Source organism: Hippoglossus hippoglossus, chromosome 17 (assembly GCF_009819705.1).
Source record: "Hippoglossus hippoglossus isolate fHipHip1 chromosome 17, fHipHip1.pri, whole genome shotgun sequence".
In the NCBI taxonomy this organism is placed as follows: Eukaryota; Metazoa; Chordata; class Actinopteri; order Pleuronectiformes; family Pleuronectidae; genus Hippoglossus; species Hippoglossus hippoglossus.
Window position 1 is genome coordinate 1828476 of NC_047167.1, and position 20041 is coordinate 1848516.

Genomic DNA, 20041 nt, shown 5'->3' on the forward strand with positions numbered 1-20041 from the left:
CACAACAAGGTTTAAAAGAACCTGACTGATTCAACAGGACCTGATGTGAAATGTACACCTAAAGCAGCTAAAACCACACAGCTACTGTATTTGCTCTAATGCTCCTCTACCCTGCCAGCATCAAAACTGACTCAACAGACTTCAGCTGCCGTCTCAGTGAATTTATTTCATGCTGCCAACCTGGTCTTTCCTTTGTCAGTAGCAAATCCTGAGAGAAAGTGAGACAGCGAGCAGGGAAAGGTCATCTTATTATAAGACAAGAATACAATCAGCCAAAATTCAGATTTAGTACATTATTTTGTCTTTTATTTCAGGTATAAAAAGAAACAATATAAGCAATGTGGAGTTGGTCTAAGTAGAAAAAAAGTCAATGAACAAAGATGTTCAGAAATTAGAATGTTAGGGGGAAAACAACCCAGCATGCACTGGGCAAAAAAGGCAGGGAAACGCCCTGAACAGGTCACCAGTCCACGACAGTCCAGCCAAGAAGAGTCTTTTCCATTTCCTCAACCTGGATGAGTCAGAGGCCCGAGAGGGAGGAGGGGAGGAGAGAAGAGGAGGGGATGTTGCAGTGAGCAGCCAGCGGAGGCAGCAGAGCAGCTGTGAAGCAGTTTGAAAGGAGCGAGGAGCTGCTTTGGACAGACTGTGTCTTCTCTCTGCACGGCTGGCAGACACAGACAGTGTGAGGTGCCAGCACCTCCCTGTCTGACTGCCAGCACATCCAAACCCCGGAGGTGTGACTGAAAATAGTGAGTGCAGAAAAAAAGAGGAGAGAACTGGATCAGGAAGAGACTCAGTTCCAGTATGAAAACAAAAGGCTAATCATGTCCCAAAGCAGAGAAAGAGGAGACGTGTCTCAGTCAACGGTTTGGCGTCCGTTTACTCATGGACCATGTTGGACGATCAGACAGTCTTCCTGGCAGTCAGCACTCTGACTATGGAGCCCACTCCTCCCACTGCCAGAGCCTGAGGACACACACACACGCACACATTAGATGCAGTGTATAAAACACAATGGGAAAATGTATTTTTGTGTACAGATGAAGCACAGAGTTCTTCTTATCTCTGAGAGAAAAGCATGTTTACCTTTTCTTTACATTACAGTTTACCATTCACACACATATTCATACAGTGCACCTAATAGCAGCACTTTTTTTCCTTTCTATGTGGATGAGGAGCAATTGAAGATGGGGAGGACTGGGATTGAACCGCCGACCTTCTGGTTGAAGGACGACCGCTCTACCCCTCAGCCACAGCCGCTGTACATCACATCATTCTGATGGACTGTCCCCACAGACCTCTGTCTCATTTATGTACTTAGAGGTCAGACTGCAGAACTCTGGGGTTCTGGGGAACTCTCATCCCACAGATTTGATACCATTTACCGGTCGAGGCAGATGTTTGCTCACACTGAGTCTGGCTCTGCTAGAAGTGGGATCTGGTTCCTCTATCATATTGTCAGGTCTTAGCCTTACTGTGCAAAGGGCCTTGAGGTAATTCATGTTAGGATTTTGCACTATACAAATAAAACTGAATTGAATTGTTGAACTTAGTATTTTGTAAAGTGTGGGGGGGGGGCACCTGTGTGGAGGGCATATGAAGTAAAGAACATCTTTCTTACTCTCACCTCATCTCCCCTGAACTCTGCACATCATTTTCTAGATAATGTCTCTACTGTTATTGGTTAAAACCAAAAAAAACATCCAGAGGAGAGCGTGACAGGAAGTGGAAACTGTGATCCAACCCACTTCTTTAGGGTTTTTACCTGATCTGTCCCTCAGAAATGTTTGTTAGGAATACTAGTTCCTCTCACATCCTTCACCAGCTGTTCTCACGGTAACTGTGGGCACAGTGTCATGAACTGACCATTGTACATTTCAGGAGAGCAAACCTCCAGTTTGCTTTAGATGTCTGGGCCACAGTGGAGCTCTGTCAAACTGGATTTCTTCTGTTTGTGGCTCGACTCAAGTATTTCACTGTGATGCTGGATTTCACACATTCATCTACTGAGCCAACAGCTATGAACATGAGACCCAGGTTTTTAGTTGACTTAATACTCAGTATGAGTGCATTTGTATAAAGGGAATTTTCAAATGTGTTTTCTACAGGGGTTGGATTTATTATATTTCACTTCAAAAATTCAACAAAATATGAAATAAATTTTGCTTCACTGCAATGATTTCATTTTAAACATACTATATATCAAGTGCATACCTTTTCGTGCCACTGCAGCAGCACAGCGCTGCTGTTGTCAGAGGGCTTCTCGAAGCCTCTGTAGATGTATTTCATCAACAGGTCCACTCCTGCTTTGTCCAGTGATCCAACAGCTTTCTCTATGTCACTGCTCTTAAAACTGCTCAGCACTCTGACCACCAGCAGCTCAGCTCGATCCTACACAGAGGGAGGACACAGTCACACCACTCACAGGTTAATGACTCGTCCGTCTCGCTCTTCAGCCAGATAAGAACTCTGCTGACTGCAGAGCTGACAGACAGGCTTGTGTACGTGATGAGTTTCATAGATTACACTTTATGAAGGTATGAGCTCTGTGGAATCTGATGGAACGAGATGCATGAGACGACAACAAGATGTAAAAGGTTGGATAGAAAAAAAGAGATTGTCCTAACTTTGCAAAACAAATTTACAACTTTAGTTTAAATAGTAAGAAAAGGGAAAAATCCTGTGGCCATAATATCATCTAAACCTTCAATAGGTTCATTGGGCCTCATTCACCAATATTTTCTAATGAATTTTCTTTCTTTTCTTCTTTGTTCTTAAACTGCACAATTGTTCGTATCTGTGTTCTTATATTGATGAAACCATGTGTTCCTAAGTGAAAGTGTGCGTCGGTCTTTTCTAATTAGCATAAGTAATGCCCCGTCAATGTCCATAAAAGGGCATGAGACGGAAGTGACGTGTGCACACACAATCACAGAAACTGAAAAGAACAAGAAATCAAAGTTGTAGCTGTAGAACTAAGGAACATGTGACCCATTAAATATGTAAACACCAGTGTGTAAAACCTAAAGATGGGTGAATATTTCTGTGACTAAATATTCTCATCTTCTACATGTTCATGTTTAAAAAGTGTTGTCTTTTGCAGTATAGACCAAATATTCTGTGTGTGTGTGTTCTGGAACTTGTCAGTCTTGTTTTAAGATACAAATTATAAAATATTATGGTAATTGAATCTTATTATACAACTGTAGGCTTTAGAAAACATTGGTGACTGCCAGGATCTTCGTAAAAACTGCCTAAGTGTGTTTTAAGAAGACATTTCTTAAGAACAGTTGGTGAATTAGGCCAATTGTTATTACAGTAAAAACCTTTGATTCATACATAGATATAAACGTTCATAAAACTTCAGTTTGCTTCACAAGGAGGAGAAGAAGAGGAGGAGAAGAATATCAGATCACAGAGAAAGTAATACTTCATCTAACATCACCCAGTGAGAGTATTGCTGCAGACACACAAAGAAACTGTAGAAAAACAAAGACTGATACCTTGGCGTTCTGGTTCTTGGAGTTGATTGGAGGGTTCTTCAGCACAGCGTGGAGAGCACCAGTCATGTTCCCCTTGCAAACAGCAGTTAAGGACTACAGACTTTCTACAGACAGGTGGGAGATACATGTGCATTTCCCTTTTCTGCTAAATAAACACTGAGTTTCTCTTTACACTGCCACAGCAGAATGAAGGAACATTGGTACATTTTGAGTGGTCTGCTGGAGTAGCAGCATCTCGACAGCAAACAGGGACAGAGTGGAGAGGAGGGGACAGAGTGGAGAGGAGGGGACAGAGTGGAGAGGAGGGGACAGAGTGGAGAGGAGGGCAGCTCGTGGTCGACTCAGTGGAGGTGGTGGGACAGAGGAGAGCCGCTCTGAGAACTGCCTCAGTCACAGGTTGATCAGCCCAAAGTGCTGAAGGAGAGATATCACAGGTGCTTCCTTCCTGCTGCTGTACAATCTGCTCTGCTCCCAATACACCACAAGCACCTACTATATCACACTTCAACTTAATTCAACATTTATTTACAACGTATATACTATTTCTACTTTTCATATTTGCTCATGTTTATGTTTAATTTACTTATGTAACACAGCAAATCCCCCCATAGTGGGATTAATAAAAGATTATTTTATATAATCTTAGTTTAATATAATTATGTTATTATACAATATAGTATATTAGTAAGGTATAATACACTATAGTATAGTAATCATACTGTTTTAGTTTAGTATATTGCAGATTAATATTATATGACAGTACAATATAATATAGTTATAGAACAGTAGTGTAGAATAGGATAGTACACTGTAGTAGTATAGTATCATAGTATCATACTGTATAGTGTTAGTGTAATATAATTATAGTACAGTTACATTAAAGTACAGTAATAGCACAGTGTAGAATAGTATAGTAAAGTTATTGTACAGTATAGTTATAGAAAAGTATACTTAAAGTTTATTACTCTAGTATATTAAACTGTTATAATATATTCATACTATAGTATAGTTATAGTAGAGTAGTCTAGTCTAATATATTGATAGTATAGTACAGTACGTTAGAAATGTTGTAAAGTACCACTACAGTGAAGTATAATATACATTACCAGTATAGTAAAGTATTAGTATAGTAAAGTATTAGTACATTATAGTAAATAGGAATAGGTAAAGTGCATAGACCTTATTTGAACACATTAGAATTGAGTGATTTGACTGACTGATCACCGTGGTAGCAGTAATACACAGGTCAGTACACAGGTCTGTGTAGTACACATACTCAGAGTACAACTCTCTCCCTACACTGACGACAGAGCGACCACACCCTCCTCCTGTCAACTCACACCCGGAAACCACGTTCAACACGGAAATGTGCAGCGACCTGCTCCGAGTAGATCCAACACATACCAGCCACGACTCACTTACTTCACTGCACATGGTGGATGTCACTCCGATGTGTTAGAATATGTATAAATACACCGGAGTGGCCCAGTGCCCGCTGGGCCTCCTCAGGGCCGCCAGCTCGCTGCACGACGCCAGCAGCTCTGTCCCAGTCCCAGTCCCAGTGAGGAGACCAGTGAGGAGACCGATCATGAGCCTGAGTGGAAAACACGCTGCATGCACACGAACACATCTACTAACTAGAAGGATATTGTCTGAGCAGACCGTCCACTTCGGCTTCGTCCGGGCCGCCCTGGTTCTCTCCTCCCTCCTCCTCGTCCACAAACTTGTTCTCGTCGTATTCATCCACGTCCACTTTCCTGAAGCGGTCTGACAGTGAACTTTTGGACATGATGGACGCAGTAAGATAAGCTATTCGGAGAGAAACAGGCTTTCAGGACAGCAGATATTAGCAGCTGAGCTGTCCAGTGTCCACCTACCGCTACTTCACTTCCTGCTCGGAGGGTTCTTCTTCGGCTTCGTTGGTCGTTTCTAAACCAGGGTACTCCTGTCTGACCGCCACCTACTGGTGTGGAGGAAGTAGTGGTGCAGTCTATTGAAGTCTACTTGTGGTTATACAGTATTCAATTAGTACTAATACTAGTTTTCCTTCAAGGTAACTGTGTATTTTCACTGTTGGTATTTAATAATATGTATGATTTTACATAGGTACACATACAGAGCAATCACGAGTATGGAAAAATATCCAATTTAACATTTATCAAGATGCATCCAGTGATTAGGGACAAAATGGTAATCTTCATCTACATCTGTTGTTTTCTATGTAATCAGATTTTTGTGTACCATAATTCAATATGTTAATTTTCGTTTAGATCATCAAAGAAATGCGTATGAAGAATTTTTAGATGTTGGGCCATTTATGCCTCATATCAATCATTTTCACAATATCCAGAACATTTAAAACATTGCAGCTACTCTACTTTTAAACTGAGAGCTACTGACTGAAAAGATACTGCAACTATCAGAAATTGAGGCAACGTCCACACAACTACTCATATGTTTTCATTTTAAAGCAACGTTTTTAAAATGAAAACATATTGGCGTGGATGCAGCCTGAATGTATTTGACCCAGGCAGCAGTTTTGCTGGGGAGTAGGGAAATCGGGGGGGACTCCCCAAAAATGTAAGGTTATAATACCACAAATGAAGAAAAAAAAAACCCATTCCATTTAGAGACCCTGAATAACAAACACATTTTGCACACAGGTGACTGACTGCTGGCCTCCCTGGTTATTTTCCTGTGTTGGAGCCAGTCATCCATCACAACCTGTTTGTCCCTCTGTATCCCACCTGACCCCCTAAAGCTCCAGGTTATCTGCAAGTTATCTCAGTGGTGCAGTAACTGATTCCACTCTCTGTTCTGTGGGGGAATTTATTTTGAGCGTGCAGTGATTTATTTACTAACTAACTAACTACATTAATCATACGACGAAAGTCACAGCTGTACTTTCCTCATTTGGTTGAAATCCTACATCATGTGGACTTGAACCATATTTTGATCTATTAAGATGTTTTAAGATATGTATCTATACTGTACATCCACTACAAACATAATACATCATTTACATAATGAACAAACTATCATATACAAATAAAAGCGGAAAAGTGTAGGATAAAGCCAAATCCAATGATTCATATGCTCATCATAACAAGACTTATATAGACAATATAAATGTTATGACACCTGCATTAAGTAGCTATGACCACTGGAGGGCAGGAAAGCAAAGCAAACAAAATAACTAGCAGCAACAAAGATGTTAAATCCCATCAGCAAGCAAAGGGCTCCACCTAAAAAAACAACCTGAATGTATGTGTCAGTACACTGACATTGTAAACGAGGACAGAGGATGGAAATGCAAAAGTAATCAAACTCCATTTGTGATGACAGGGAGCTGTTTGTGGTGTCACTGTGTTGTAAGCCCTATGTGCTTGACACAATAACACACACGTCTTGACTTAAAGGCCTCTGTAAAGTACATTTTACGCTAAACTCAATTTCAGCACAGAACAAATGCAAAACACACGATGAAGCTCACGTTTAGAACACGTTAATACTAATTTAATCTGACCAGATAAGCTCAGGCCACAGAATGTAGTTAGAAATGCTGCAGCAGGTCATGAAGGAACACGAGTTGTTGACAGTTTCCTGCCAAAGCTTTCATTTCAGTTGAACTACATCTGCATGACACCTTCCTTTTCATGGAGCTTTTCTTTGCTGTTGAAACCTCGGCTGTCACTGCTGTTTCCTTATTGTACATTTGCCTGCAGATGGCCACTTGACCAAGTACGATCAGGGGCCCTGAGCCCAAATCAAATGATATAAAACCAAAAATGCTTTGGTCAGTAATCTGATCTTAATTAATGTTCACGCAACTGAGTAAACGTCCATGTCCTAATTCCTGTGAACTTATTAGCCCAAAGCAGCTCAGCAGTAACTGAACATAATTAACAGAGAGGACACATTGTGTAGAAAACATGCTAATGTGTGTACATTTAGGGAATCCAACATGTAAAACAGGAAAGATATAATAATATATCAGTTCTGGTTATAATTGATTCTTATAAACAGTTGGATTCGTTAGCAATGAGCCGTCACGTGGTCAGTTCCATACGGTGTTTGGTTGCAGTATGATAGCAGACTGCTGTGTAACTGACATCACTGAGTCAGTTCACTGACTCTATTGGTCCTTTACTACAGTATTAACTCATAATTGTTCATTGTGGCCACAGTATGTGTGTTTGCGTTATGAGCAACAGTGGTTGTCATGACAATGCTAATGAGGTGATGATAGATGAGTCAAAGGTCAAACAGATCAAACTGTTGCAGGATCTAAAGAAAACATGTGTAATGGCTTTATTCAGCTATATATTGTTAGTTTGAAGAATACAACGTATTTTAGTGAATGTCTTTGTTACTTACTCCTCACTTCATGTTGTGAACAACCTGTGGAAGTTAAGGCTCATCACGAATGAATCAGGCTACTTGTCATCCGTTGTTGCGGTTTGAATCTGGTGGTCCTGTTTTTCATTCATCTATAAATTCCAGAACTGAACACACACACACACACACACACACACACACACACACACACACTGTGCTGTAAATCCCTTTTTTAAATTAGATTTGATGGATTAATTATTATTTTTTAATTATTTTTATAAGAATTTCGTATTCCTCATTAGGATATGAAATTATAAATTTATTTGATTATTAAACAAATGTAGTATATTTAACTTTTAATTGTGTACTTAATAATTAATTAATGAGGTGCCTACTACCTTTTCACTTGCGGAAGAAAACAACAGGCGAGGTCTGGGATCACTGAGCTGAGGAAGACACACACTGAACTGGAGCAGCTCTCACCCACATGAATCACCAGCATTTCTTTCATCATTACTCGTTCCCCTTGCTAGAGATTCGCCCACTACCAGTCTCCATCCTCAACACTTGGGAGATATGATGACGCCTGTGTCCATTGACAAATCAACTACAGGAAATTTGCTGTAAGGTATTGTCAAAGATCGCACCAACAGAAACGAGAGAGAATGCTGTACTGTCTAATCCACCAGCAAAGCTGAAGACCAGAGCTGAGTTCTCACACCAATAATGAGAAATGACAGTGGACTCAAGTAAAACACGGCCCTCATTATGTGGAGTGAAGCTCACTAACAGCTATGAAATGAAATCAATAGAACTATATTTTTAACTCCCACACAGATGGTGCTGGGTCCTCAAAGAGAAACATTTAGTTGCTTCATCTGCATAGAAGAATATAGAACAATGTAGATAAGAATACAGAAGTTTGATGTCTTACGTGTGTGCCAGTAACATCTGAGATTAAATACATCACAACTTCAGTCTCACTCTGTCTTGTAGACCAGGACTCAGGAGAGTCCATGGACCACAGGGCAGGGATCCTGTTTTCATGCAGCGTCTCTGAAACAGACTCAGTGTGAAGAAGAATCCTTACACTGCTGCTGCCTGTTTAGAACTCACAGGTTTCCAGTCTCAAGGTGTCAATCCGCTAGTTCATATTTAAGTTGAATTCAAAAGGTACATTTAGATTTAAGTCCATATAACTGCTTGAAGTTAAATCAACACTCAGTGCTGCAGGTCAAGCTCCACCCATCAGGCATGAGTGAGTAGATCAATATCGATATTTTCTTTGCAAGTTTTAATAATCAGTGTTGTTAATACGCTTTATTGTCCCTCATGAGGAAATTTTATTTGCAGCATAAAAACAAAAGAACGTGGAACATGAGCATTTCTTCTTCTTAGAAAAAAAACAGTGTGGGTACAATGCACACACTTCAGCGTTGAATGCATGGCATATGATAACAGCAAAGAAAACAGCAAGACAAGAAAAAAGATAATAAAATAAAGTGCTAAGCTGTGAGAGGAACCAAGAGGCAGTTCATAATCTGCCTGAATGAAGAGCACTCATCGCACATGGGAGAAGCTGCATAATGAAAGCAGACAATGAGTTATAAAGCAACAGGGTCTTACTTAGCTAATCAGACTGAATTCAAAGCGTCTTCTTAGTCAAATTATATTGTCAAAAACCAAACATATTGAGAGCCACTGTGTAGGTACAAAATTATAAAAGCCATTGATGTAAAAATAAGACTGCCTTCAAATAGCAATACAAAACATGATAATTAAGTCATTCAGTAAAAAGCGCTTACATATGCACGATAATAATGTAACAGTCAAAGTAGTTTGTTAGTGTTTTAAAGTGTTTTAGACATAAAAGCACAGCTGCGTGAGAGGAGACAAAATCTGTCTTATGAGAATATAAAGTCAGTGTGTCATGGCTGAGAGCTGAGGGTCTGCGGGGGGGACAGGTCCTACGGGTTTAAGAGAAGATCCTGAATTTTCTGCTGTCGAGAGGTGACACCATCACCCGTGCTGTGCCTGGGGAGTGGAGAGGCCTCCACCTGTTCTTCCAGATGACTGTGAAGACACGGGACACCAGCAGGACACAGGCCAACACCAGCAGAATAACTGACAGGACACAAGGAGAAAAAAAAGACCCCATGGGTGATTGGGACGAACACGAGAACTTAAGTTATCCTCAAGTAGGAAAAATATAAATTATGTGTTGCACGTCTGTCTGACAAAAACTACTGAACTGATTTCCATTCAATTTTGTGGAGGGGTGGTGCGTGACTCAAGAAATAACCCCATCAATTTTCGAGCAGGTCTAAATAATCAGGCGGATCCATTAATCCATGTTCACTTTCTTTAAAGGGGACATATCATGCAAATTCCACTTTGTTAGTGCTTCTACACGTTAATGTGGGTATCTGGCATGTCTACCAACCCAAAAACTCTGGGGAAAAAACACTCGCGCGTTTTGTTATGGTTCCTCTAAGTCAGAAACGTCATGCTTGAGCGACTCGATTGAGCTTCCTGGGTATTGTGTCGTAAACAAGGCACTGGAAGTCTCCCTACATGGTCTTGGCCCACCCCCCACCTCATCCCCCCCCGTCCCCCCACACTCATTACGCTGGGTTTACACCGGAGGCAGCGAGGCTGCGAGGCAGCGCAGCGCCGTTCCCAAGCACGCAGCCGCCTGGCTGTTCACACGGGACGAGCATTTCTCCGCTGGTCAGCTCGCGATTCACTCACATGTGGCATTTGTCTGGATCGTTGGGACTGGGAGGCTGCAGCAGTTGCTCGGGCGCGACCGCTCGCTCTCCCATGCGTGAGCTGGAATTTGTGTCAGCGCCACACAGCCAGCAGTGTGGAAGACTTCCGCAGTGTTCAGCACTACTGTACGCCGGGTTACAGTAGTTACGCCGGGTTAACACCGGACGCGGAAGCGCCGCTGCGAGGCAGCGCAGCGCCGTTCTCCAGCACGCAGCCGCCTGGCTGTTCACACGGGACGAGCATTTCTCCGCTGGTCAGCCCCATAGACTGTATATATAAGGTCAGCCCGCGATTCTGCTTTCTCCGCTTGTTGTTGTACCCATTGAATGTCGGGGTTCCCCCCCCCCCCCCTCTCTTTCTCTCTCTGTCTGTCTGCTTGTGTGCTTGTAGTGGATGGGCAGAGGGGGACATTTAATTATGTGATTGGGAAAATTAAAACTCCAGGACAACAGAAGGGGAATACAAAGTATGGGATGCATATTTGATAATTTATATCATATAAAATATGTAATTTATATTGTTTAAAATCATGGGGGGAGGGGGGAGCTGGCTCATTAGCATTTAAAGGAACAGGCACTCAAAACAGGTCACTCTGTGGAGGGCTGTTTTATACAGGGTAAAAAGGGTGCTGTTTTATATGATCCTTGTGGTATTTTGACCAAAGTATGTTACAGACATTTCATTAAGACCCCAAGGAACCATATCAACTTGTGGTAAAATGGGCATGCTATGTCCCCTTTAACATGGTGAAATAAGATGTTGCACCTGGGTCAAACAAGGTGTGTGTGCATGCTTCTCATACAAGTCTGTTGTTCACACAGGGAGCCTGTCTGCTGTGGAGCTGCTACGTGAGGTTTCTGGTACGACTATTGCGTTTCCTTGAATAAAAGCAGGATGAGTACCGGTTGCAAGTATTTATGTTTGGGACATATTCAACAGATAGACATTGAAACTTTGGTGAAAGATCGTTATATCTATTTTACGGTGAATTGAGTGCAGCACACAGACACCGACTATCCAGGAGAGCGTGAGTCGCAATCCTCACAAAGGCAGAGTGGCTGCTCTAACCTGATTTCACAACCAATACATGCAGAGGTCTGTTTTCAAGCTAAATTACAGACACCTTACAATGATGGGGTGGGTGTGGATAAGGATTTATATGTTCTGCCCTGTCTGACTGTAATCTGTTTACTCTGGACTGCTACACATGTCAGGTGGGAGGGGAGAGCTTGTTAGAATCCACCAGAATGAAATGAAAAGTGAATAATCTTGATGTTAAAGTTGAACTCACCCATGAAGATAGAATTTGTAGTGGGATCAACTGGGTTGAAGTGTTTGACGATGTTTCCGATCAGCGCCACAATCACCACAGGGTACACTGTGAGGATGTTACGCACCCAACGGTCCAGCACCCAGTTCTCAAGGATGAACCTACACACAGACAGACTCTTTCTTAATGTCCAGCATCTACATAAAAAAACAATCTATGTGGTGGATGCATGCTCAAAGATTAAATGAAAGAAGTAAATTAAAATGTGGTCATTCTTCTCATCTCCGACTTGTGACATGCTCTCGTCTAAATAGAGCTTACCAAGCAACCACCTCTCCAAACAGGATGCACAGCGAGGCGGTGGCTGCTGTGCTCTTGTCCACACCCCACAGGTGGAGAACCACTGAGAAGTTGATCAGAGAGGCGATGGACGTCCAGGTGGTGTACAGAGCCAAACCATTCTGGACCTGAACGTATCAACATTTACAAGCACAAAGTGAACATATATACACAGCAGACAGACTGAATGTATCTGAATTAGAGGTCTTCACCGACCCGACCCGATCCCTTACGGTTCGCATCCGCGTTTTGTAGTCAGTCAGGTCTGTTTAACATTATTTGTAATTCCAAGCTATTTTTATAATACTGCATCAAAACTGCAAAGATGATTGTAAATGAGCCTGTTCGTCACCGTGACAATAAATTGAGTTTTAATCTGAGATCACGAGGATTAAATTCGCCATGTTGCTGTTTCAATCAGCAAGAGAGGAATAAGAGAAGTCCTGGATGTATTTTACGAAACATTGGAGGATACATTCAATGTATCACGGCCAGGCACAGGGTAGAAGGCTGCTAACGTTACATTAGGTAAGACACAAAGTTTGGTTTTGACACCCTGTGAATTAACGTTAACTTGTTAAAGCAATCAGAGTGGATCTGGTGCCCATCGGGTCCATGTCTCCTGGCCAGGTTAGAGTGTTTTTGGGTTAGGCACGGTCCCAGCTTTCAAATGATAGATGGGTCTGGGTCGGGTTCCCATAGAACATTTCCGGGTCTTTTCAGGTTGGTGAAGAACTCTAATCTGAATTCAAGCCGCATTTGTGTGTACCAGTATGTAGAGACAGGCCAGGTCTTTGCGATGGTATGTCTTTAACCAGATTCCATAGAAATCAGTGGCAAAGCAACAGAAGAACAAAGCGCTGTAGTTGGTAATTGAAATCAGGGTTAAAACAACCAGAGACGCCAGCATCAGCCTGCAAGATAAAGAGAGAAAAACAGAAAGAGGAACCATAAATGTGTAATATTAAATGTTTATTACAACAGAACATGTAAATGAGTTATTTCTGCCTGGAATACTCATTAACTTCTTCTTACAGTCAGACATATACAAGTAGATAAATTGTATTTGTAAAAATAAGAAAAAGAAACAGTTACTTTAATTCATTCTTGTAAATAAAGTTTTGCATTAATGATGACATGTTAATAATGTGATACTGAAAAATATTTTTGTCTTTAGAATCATTTTATCTTCCCCCTGCATACACAGCGCCCAAGTCCACCAATAATACTTATATTTGAAATCAATCTGTTTCTGTGCTAATGAATGAACCTATAGGTAGGAACAGTAGACTTACTCTCTGTCCCACAACAGCAGCCATGCCACATTCATCACCATGTTGGACAGCCAGCAGAAATAGAAGGCATAGGGCAGCAGACACTGAGCCCAGGCTCTATTAACAGAAAGAGCAGGATCAGTTTCATGTGGCTCCGAGTGACGGCTCCTATCACACAGGTTGAGGGAACATGAGTTAATATTGAGAGTGCCCTGCTGGGAGCTTACCCTCTGAAGACATAGCAGGTGATGTATATGACCATGAGGGTGAGCCAGGTATAGATAACCCCCCAGATGGAGAAGGTCCAGCCGGCTGGAGTGATTTCTGTCTCATAGCGGACTGACACGTTACCAGTACTGGAACTGAAAAATGCTGGAAAACAGTAACGAGCGTTAGAGAGAACACCAACGTCGTCTGAAAATATTTACCATTGCCGTTCCAGTTTATCCAGTACATGCTGGAGAGGGATGAGGTCACAGCCAGACAGGTTCTTTCATACAGTAGCAGTGTTTAAAGCTCCTACAAGGAACCTTTCATTTTTCTTGATTTTGGCGCCCCTGTGGACAAAAGCGGTAGTGTTTCCACTGTCTCCTGTCGTAAAAACTTTGGCCTGGTTGTTTTGGGAAAAAAAGACACACAGATGTTTGGAGGATTCATAGCCATGAGGTAATGTACCTTTTTGTTTCTGTATGATTGATAACTTTAATATGACAACATTATAATTTTGTTTTAGTGCCGTTCATACACCAACCCTAACCTGCCCTAAATCCTTTAGTCTGACCTCCCCGGTTGTCCAACCCGACCACAGACATGCAGACATTTATAAAAAAAGCTAATTTTCTATCGCTGTTGCAGGTAACAAAGAAGTAGCAATATTAAAATGAGACCATTTCATAAACAGTTTTAAAAATCCTTTCGGTACGTTTAATTAAACTACATGCCTCACTGTGTGGAAGAGACTGGGGTCTTTATATGTGTGGAGCATTATCAAAATATTACAGTTAAAATACATTACAGTTAAAATGCATATAAATAAATGTACTGAATTATCATTTATCATCATGTAGAAGTAGTAGCCATAGACCGTGCTGTAGTTACAAGCATGAAATGGCTTCATACCTGCTGAGCCTATTTTTTTTATCTCCCTCCAAGATGTGAATGATCTTTGTGAATCAGACTAATTCTATTGGGTTATAAAAGGGTGCACCTCGCCTCTAATGCTTGTGATGTAGTTGTGTGACTGCTGTGTTGATATGATGCAGTGTTCAGTTGTCCTTCTGTTGATCAGGACCTTAATGGACCGAGTTACATGGATGTGTTACGTTTAAAACAGAGAGTGACCAGTGTTACACTGGGGCCAGTGGGTTTGTGAAAACAAACATGTGCATGGACACTAATATTCTGATATTAACCCTATTAAGATAATAGTCGTAGTATTGCTGCTCATATAAACATATGTTGGGGATTTACGAGCTAACTGTCTCCTCACCATGGACTCATCCTGTAAACTAACACTGAGCTAGTGACTAACAACTGATGGAATGAAGTGGATACTGTCAAACTGTCAGAGATTGGATCAATAACACAATATGGATTGAATAGATTTGCCTTATTGTCACAATACCCATCAGCTGTTGACTCAGTATCAGACCAGTGCATCTCTATATACGTGTTGGAGACCAAACTGGGAAAGCAGCTGTGTGTCATGTTGACACAGAAAAGAGCCAAACAAACTGCTGCTTCAAGGTTCCAGGCACACGGTTATTTAGAAAATGACGTATGCTGTTATATTAAGATTTTGAATGGGGCAAAGAGCCGTGCATAAACTGTGAAAAAGAAGTATGGGGTGTCATTTAAGGAAACTATTTCAGCAGGATTAAAGAGCACAATGTGACCATACAGCCATCAGCCACATTAAGATATCTGCTGTAGTGTTGGGGCTGATCAGGGTATATGGCCTCTTTCATTCTGAACTCTTACTTTGTAGTTGCAAGTATTGTTCATGGCTGCATTATGTCAAAAACACACAGATCGTCTACAGTGGCTCATCAGTTGGTGAAATGTCAAATCAACATCACGATGTTATCACTGTTACAGCGAATGGCAGGTATGAGGAGAGAAAACAAACACTATTCATTTGTGTGCACAGATTAAGAAAGCAGAACATTACTGTGGTCCCATGACACCATGAGCCAGGGAAACTGCATCCCAGACACAGTACTGAGAATAGTATCAAAAGTAGTAAACAGATCATTTAATGGAGTAAAAGTAAAATACTAAATTATAAAGAAACTTTCTATTACAAGTAAAGGCCTTCATTCAAAATCCTACAGCAGAATAAGGAGAGAAATATCATCAGAAATGTGTTTAAAGTATCAAAGTTAACACTCATATGTAATTATATGGTTTAGTCTGGCAGTTTCCAACCCAGTGAGTCACAGGAAGGGTGGGATGAATACCGTGGGAAGGAAAGAACCGTTTTGTGCAAATATGCAACAAATAAAGAAGACAGGGAACCTAACTTAAATCTAATCTAATTACATTTTAGAGACTTTTCAAAAATCTTATTCTGAAACGATGTATGGCAGACGGTAATATAATATTTCCAACTAAGAAGCAGTGGAGAGGATGTTTAAAAGTAAAAAAAATAAATGGAAAACATTTGTAAAGTGCAAGTATATCAAAATGTAGATGACTATCGTACTTGAGTAAAAGTATTTAGTTAGATTCCACCAGTGTTTAGTTGCACACAAACTATTACCATGACAACAGCTCCTACAGGAAATAACTCCTCTGAACCATGGGGACGATGTGGCAGGAAAAGAGAACTGAATAAGGCAGCAGTGGCTCCAGCAGAGCTGAGGCACTGAGGGGAAGCAGTGAATGTGCAGTTTGGAAACGGGTTTGTGAGCCACACCCTATGAAGACTATTTATAATGCATTTTTAAATGTTGGTTTTTTTTCCTCCTGTCAAAGGGCACCAGTGGATATGGAGACAACAGGACCACTGCTGTCTGTACTGGAACTCTGTGTTTGGTTTAAAGAAGTTTTCAGTAAGACTCGAACAGTGATTTCTGCTGGAGTCGATGCCGTTATTTATTTATTTATTTATTTTAGACATAGTGGACATGGCAGGATAAATTCCAGACTTCTCCGTTAGGAACAGAGTTTGTATACTTACCTAAATAAACACGAACAGAACATGTGTTTGTGAATATTTATGTGTGAAAGTTGTCGCGTCAGCTCGAAAACAAAAAACAGCTTTTTTCCACTGCGTGTTTTTTATAACTGTGGCTTGTCCCTGCTAGACACCACGCTGACGTACATATGGACAGCCATGGAAAGAATGCTCATTGTTTACATTGTCTGTTGAGTAACAGTGGCTGTGACATAACGAGCGGCAGCAGAGCATCTCTCTCACAGAGGAATGCCGCTCAGTGGAAACACGGTTTCATAACCACAACAAACAGGAAACCTCCCTGCTCTACGAGCTGACTTATAAAACACCTTCAAGTGGATTTGTAAAGAACTTTACACACAAACAGTGAAGTTAGCGCTGGTTCTGACCGAGGGACAGTGAACTCACCCTTCCCCGCTCCGGCCAACGCGTTCACAATCAAAACTCCGACAAAAACCACCGCACACAGGAGAATGACAAGGATCCTGAACAGACTGATCGGCTTCATGGTGACTGCGTCCGTGCTCCGTCGGTGCTGATGTGTTTCACAGACTGTCTGTGAAAGTCTGACTGTCAGTGGCCGCGTGAGGGCGGAGCAACACTGACACTCACGTTGACCAAGCCGATGCCTTCACGTGCTCTGTGTAAACGCCCCCAGGCAGAAAGTGTTTGTTTTGACAACAGCTCAACTCTTTATTTCCATGGTTGTTTATTCAGACTATAATCAGTGATACGTGGAGGGAAACTGTTGAATACGTTCCAGGTTCTGATCCTTTGTATATCCAGTCTATGGTGCTGGTGCAAATGTATTGGACAAGTAATAGCGCCCTCTAGAGGAAATTTGTGAAAATACAAATAGTTTCGTCTTAAATGTCCAGTGTGTAAGATTTAGGTGAAAGGGATCTATTGGTAGAAATTTAATATAAAATAACCCCAGTGATGTTTTCACAAGTGTATACTCATCTAAATTGCACAAATTGTTGTTTTCTTTCCCCTAGATTGGGACCTTTATATTGAAATAATAATAATATATTTACAGGGAGCGGGTCCTCTCTATGGAGGCTGCCATGTTTTTTACAGTAGCCCAGACTGGACAAACTAAACCTTTTGAGTTTTTAGGACAACTGAAGGCTACCACAGGTTCTCTTTCCTGTTTGGAAGGGGAGGGTGAGGTGAGGGTTATTCAGCTGCAACACAACACTTCACCACTAGATGTCAATAAATTCTACACACTGAACCTTTAATGAAAAAACTACATTGCAAACACATGAGCTGTAAATTCTCCCATGTTGCTCAACAATGTGACCTGAAAAGTACAGAGTTATGTGTTTATGTTAAGAAGCAACTAAAACACTGTTGAGGTGTACAACACTGAATGTCTACACCAATGCTCAAGTGTTAGATACATGGATCTAAAATTCCTTGAACTACTTCTCAGGACTGAAAATACTTTGTGTTTAATAGTATCTGTTTTCCAGCCATGGACTCTTGGTTGCTGTTTGCCATTTTTGTACATTTTATATAGTGAAATGCAGGAAATGCAACTTGTGCAAGTACACATTTAGTCAACATTACTGAAATTATTGTATAATTTAAAATACTACAAATCTTACAGGGACGCACTATTGATTTTACACATCATGGGTACTATTACTCCCGAGCCTGCGAAGGCTTTGAGCTACATGAGGCTGTAGGAGCTTAAATATTGAACAAATAACAGAGAAAAGGTGAAATCCATCATAGTAATGGTAAATGGTCTGTATTTATGTAGCACTTTTCTAGTTTTGATGACCACTCAAAGCTCTTCACAGTACAGTCTTGCTGTCCATTTATATGTGACCTCTGAGAGAAAGGTCAGTCTGAGTCTACAGCTTCCAGCGTTCTCTCTGTTGTCGACATGTACAGCCTCATATTCTGTTGCCTTTTCTGTTGCTTATGTGAGGTCAGTTTTTTCACGAGTCAGATATAACATTAATATGAAAACGCTCACTCTTAAGACTCACTTGACTGTTTGGAACATTATTGCGTTTTTTTCCTGTTGAACGGGATTTTTTTGGAAGTTAAATATAAACTCAAATCAAAACTATCCTGAACAATTAAAACTATCCTGAACAATTAAAACTATCCTTAACACATAAACGTAAAAACTACACAAATCAAGTAACATAAACACAACAGTCCAATCAGAGCGACCGGCTCACCATTCGTTACAATATTTTATCACAGATGTTTTTCAGAAAACTGCTGCTGCTGCAAACAGGGACTTTTATAACATTTGATCAATTGTTAAATGTATAATAATATTGGCTAGTACAGCCTCAACCATGACTACGTTGATGAGTTCCTGCAGGATTTCCTTTAATTTACTCCCCAAATTCATAGGAGCTGCCAAACCATCAGTGCCTCCACGTAAAGAGCATTCTTGCATTCACACAAAACTATTCTAGTCAACATGACTCACTTTGATCATATCTCTGCTCAAAACATTTCCCCTCTGCTGCCTGGATACTCCATCAGCAAGCTTTAAAAAAGAAAAAAGAAAAAAGAAAAAAACCCTTTATGAGACGGAGTCATCAGTCAGGCTGTGTTCTGCCTTGACAAAGAGCAGTCTACAGTAACAGCTTTGATCAATCAGAGACATCACATAATAACATTCACAACCTATTGTTTTTTTAATGAAAGAACAGTTTTTTTTTCTCAACAGCTCAATATTAAGATTAAATTAAATTAGATTCTCCAGTGTAGATGTGTATAGCACTGAGACTGCACTTGTTATTGGTTTGAATTACATTCCTGTTCACACACACTTTCACAGTATCTCACTTCTGCTCTTGTTAGATCTAGTTATTATTTAGATCTAGTTGGGGAACAGGCAGTATGAATATGTTACTCCTGCTATAGGGACAGCACTGAAATATCAAATTCCTGTTTCAAAGACTAATTTGTTTCGAGTGGTCACTGAGTAAAGGCTGACCCAGACTGTTCTGAGGCCAGTACCAATATCAATGACTGAGAGCTTTACAAAATGGATCACTATATATATATATTAATCACATGAACAAAGAGATTGATAAACATTACCTTAATTCAAAAGAACTGTTACCAACATATGTACTGAGTGGGACATTTTACAGTAATAAATAAAGGGCTCTCTAGAGGAGAAATTATTACTAGCGGGTGAATTTGGGTAATCTGGGACCTTTTAGCAAATTTGACTTCTACGATTTATTCCAATATCTGTTTTACATACTATACCTTTCTGTAATCCCTAAATGTTTTCTTACCACACCAGAAGAAAGATCGGAGATATCGTACTCAGAGGAGACATGACACAGCTTTGAGTATTCTTTGTGCCAAAAGAGAAAAT

General features: G+C 40.8%; 2 protein-coding genes across 2 annotated transcripts; both read right to left on the reverse strand.

Moving 5' to 3' along the window:
- Window positions 1-278: 278 nt before the first annotated feature.
- Window positions 279-5422, reverse strand: LOC117777977 (actin-related protein 2/3 complex subunit 5-A-like). The gene is made up of 4 exons (XM_034613107.1): window positions 5153-5422; window positions 3504-3576; window positions 2215-2391; window positions 279-966 (listed from the first exon to the last, which is right to left on the reverse strand). The coding sequence occupies exons 1-4, from the start codon at window positions 5290-5292 to the stop codon at window positions 904-906; spliced, it is 453 nt and encodes a 150-aa protein (XP_034468998.1). The 5' UTR covers window positions 5293-5422; the 3' UTR covers window positions 279-903.
- Window positions 5423-9133: 3711 nt separating this feature from the next.
- si:dkey-29d8.3 (uncharacterized protein LOC556220 homolog) lies at window positions 9134-17277 on the reverse strand. Its single transcript, XM_034613106.1, has 7 exons — window positions 17083-17277; window positions 13724-13868; window positions 13518-13613; window positions 12992-13136; window positions 12205-12350; window positions 11905-12044; window positions 9134-9965 (listed from the first exon to the last, which is right to left on the reverse strand). Exons 1-7 carry the CDS (start codon window positions 17180-17182, stop codon window positions 9817-9819), a joined length of 921 nt encoding a protein of 306 aa, XP_034468997.1. The 5' UTR covers window positions 17183-17277; the 3' UTR covers window positions 9134-9816.
- Window positions 17278-20041: the final 2764 nt, after the last annotated feature.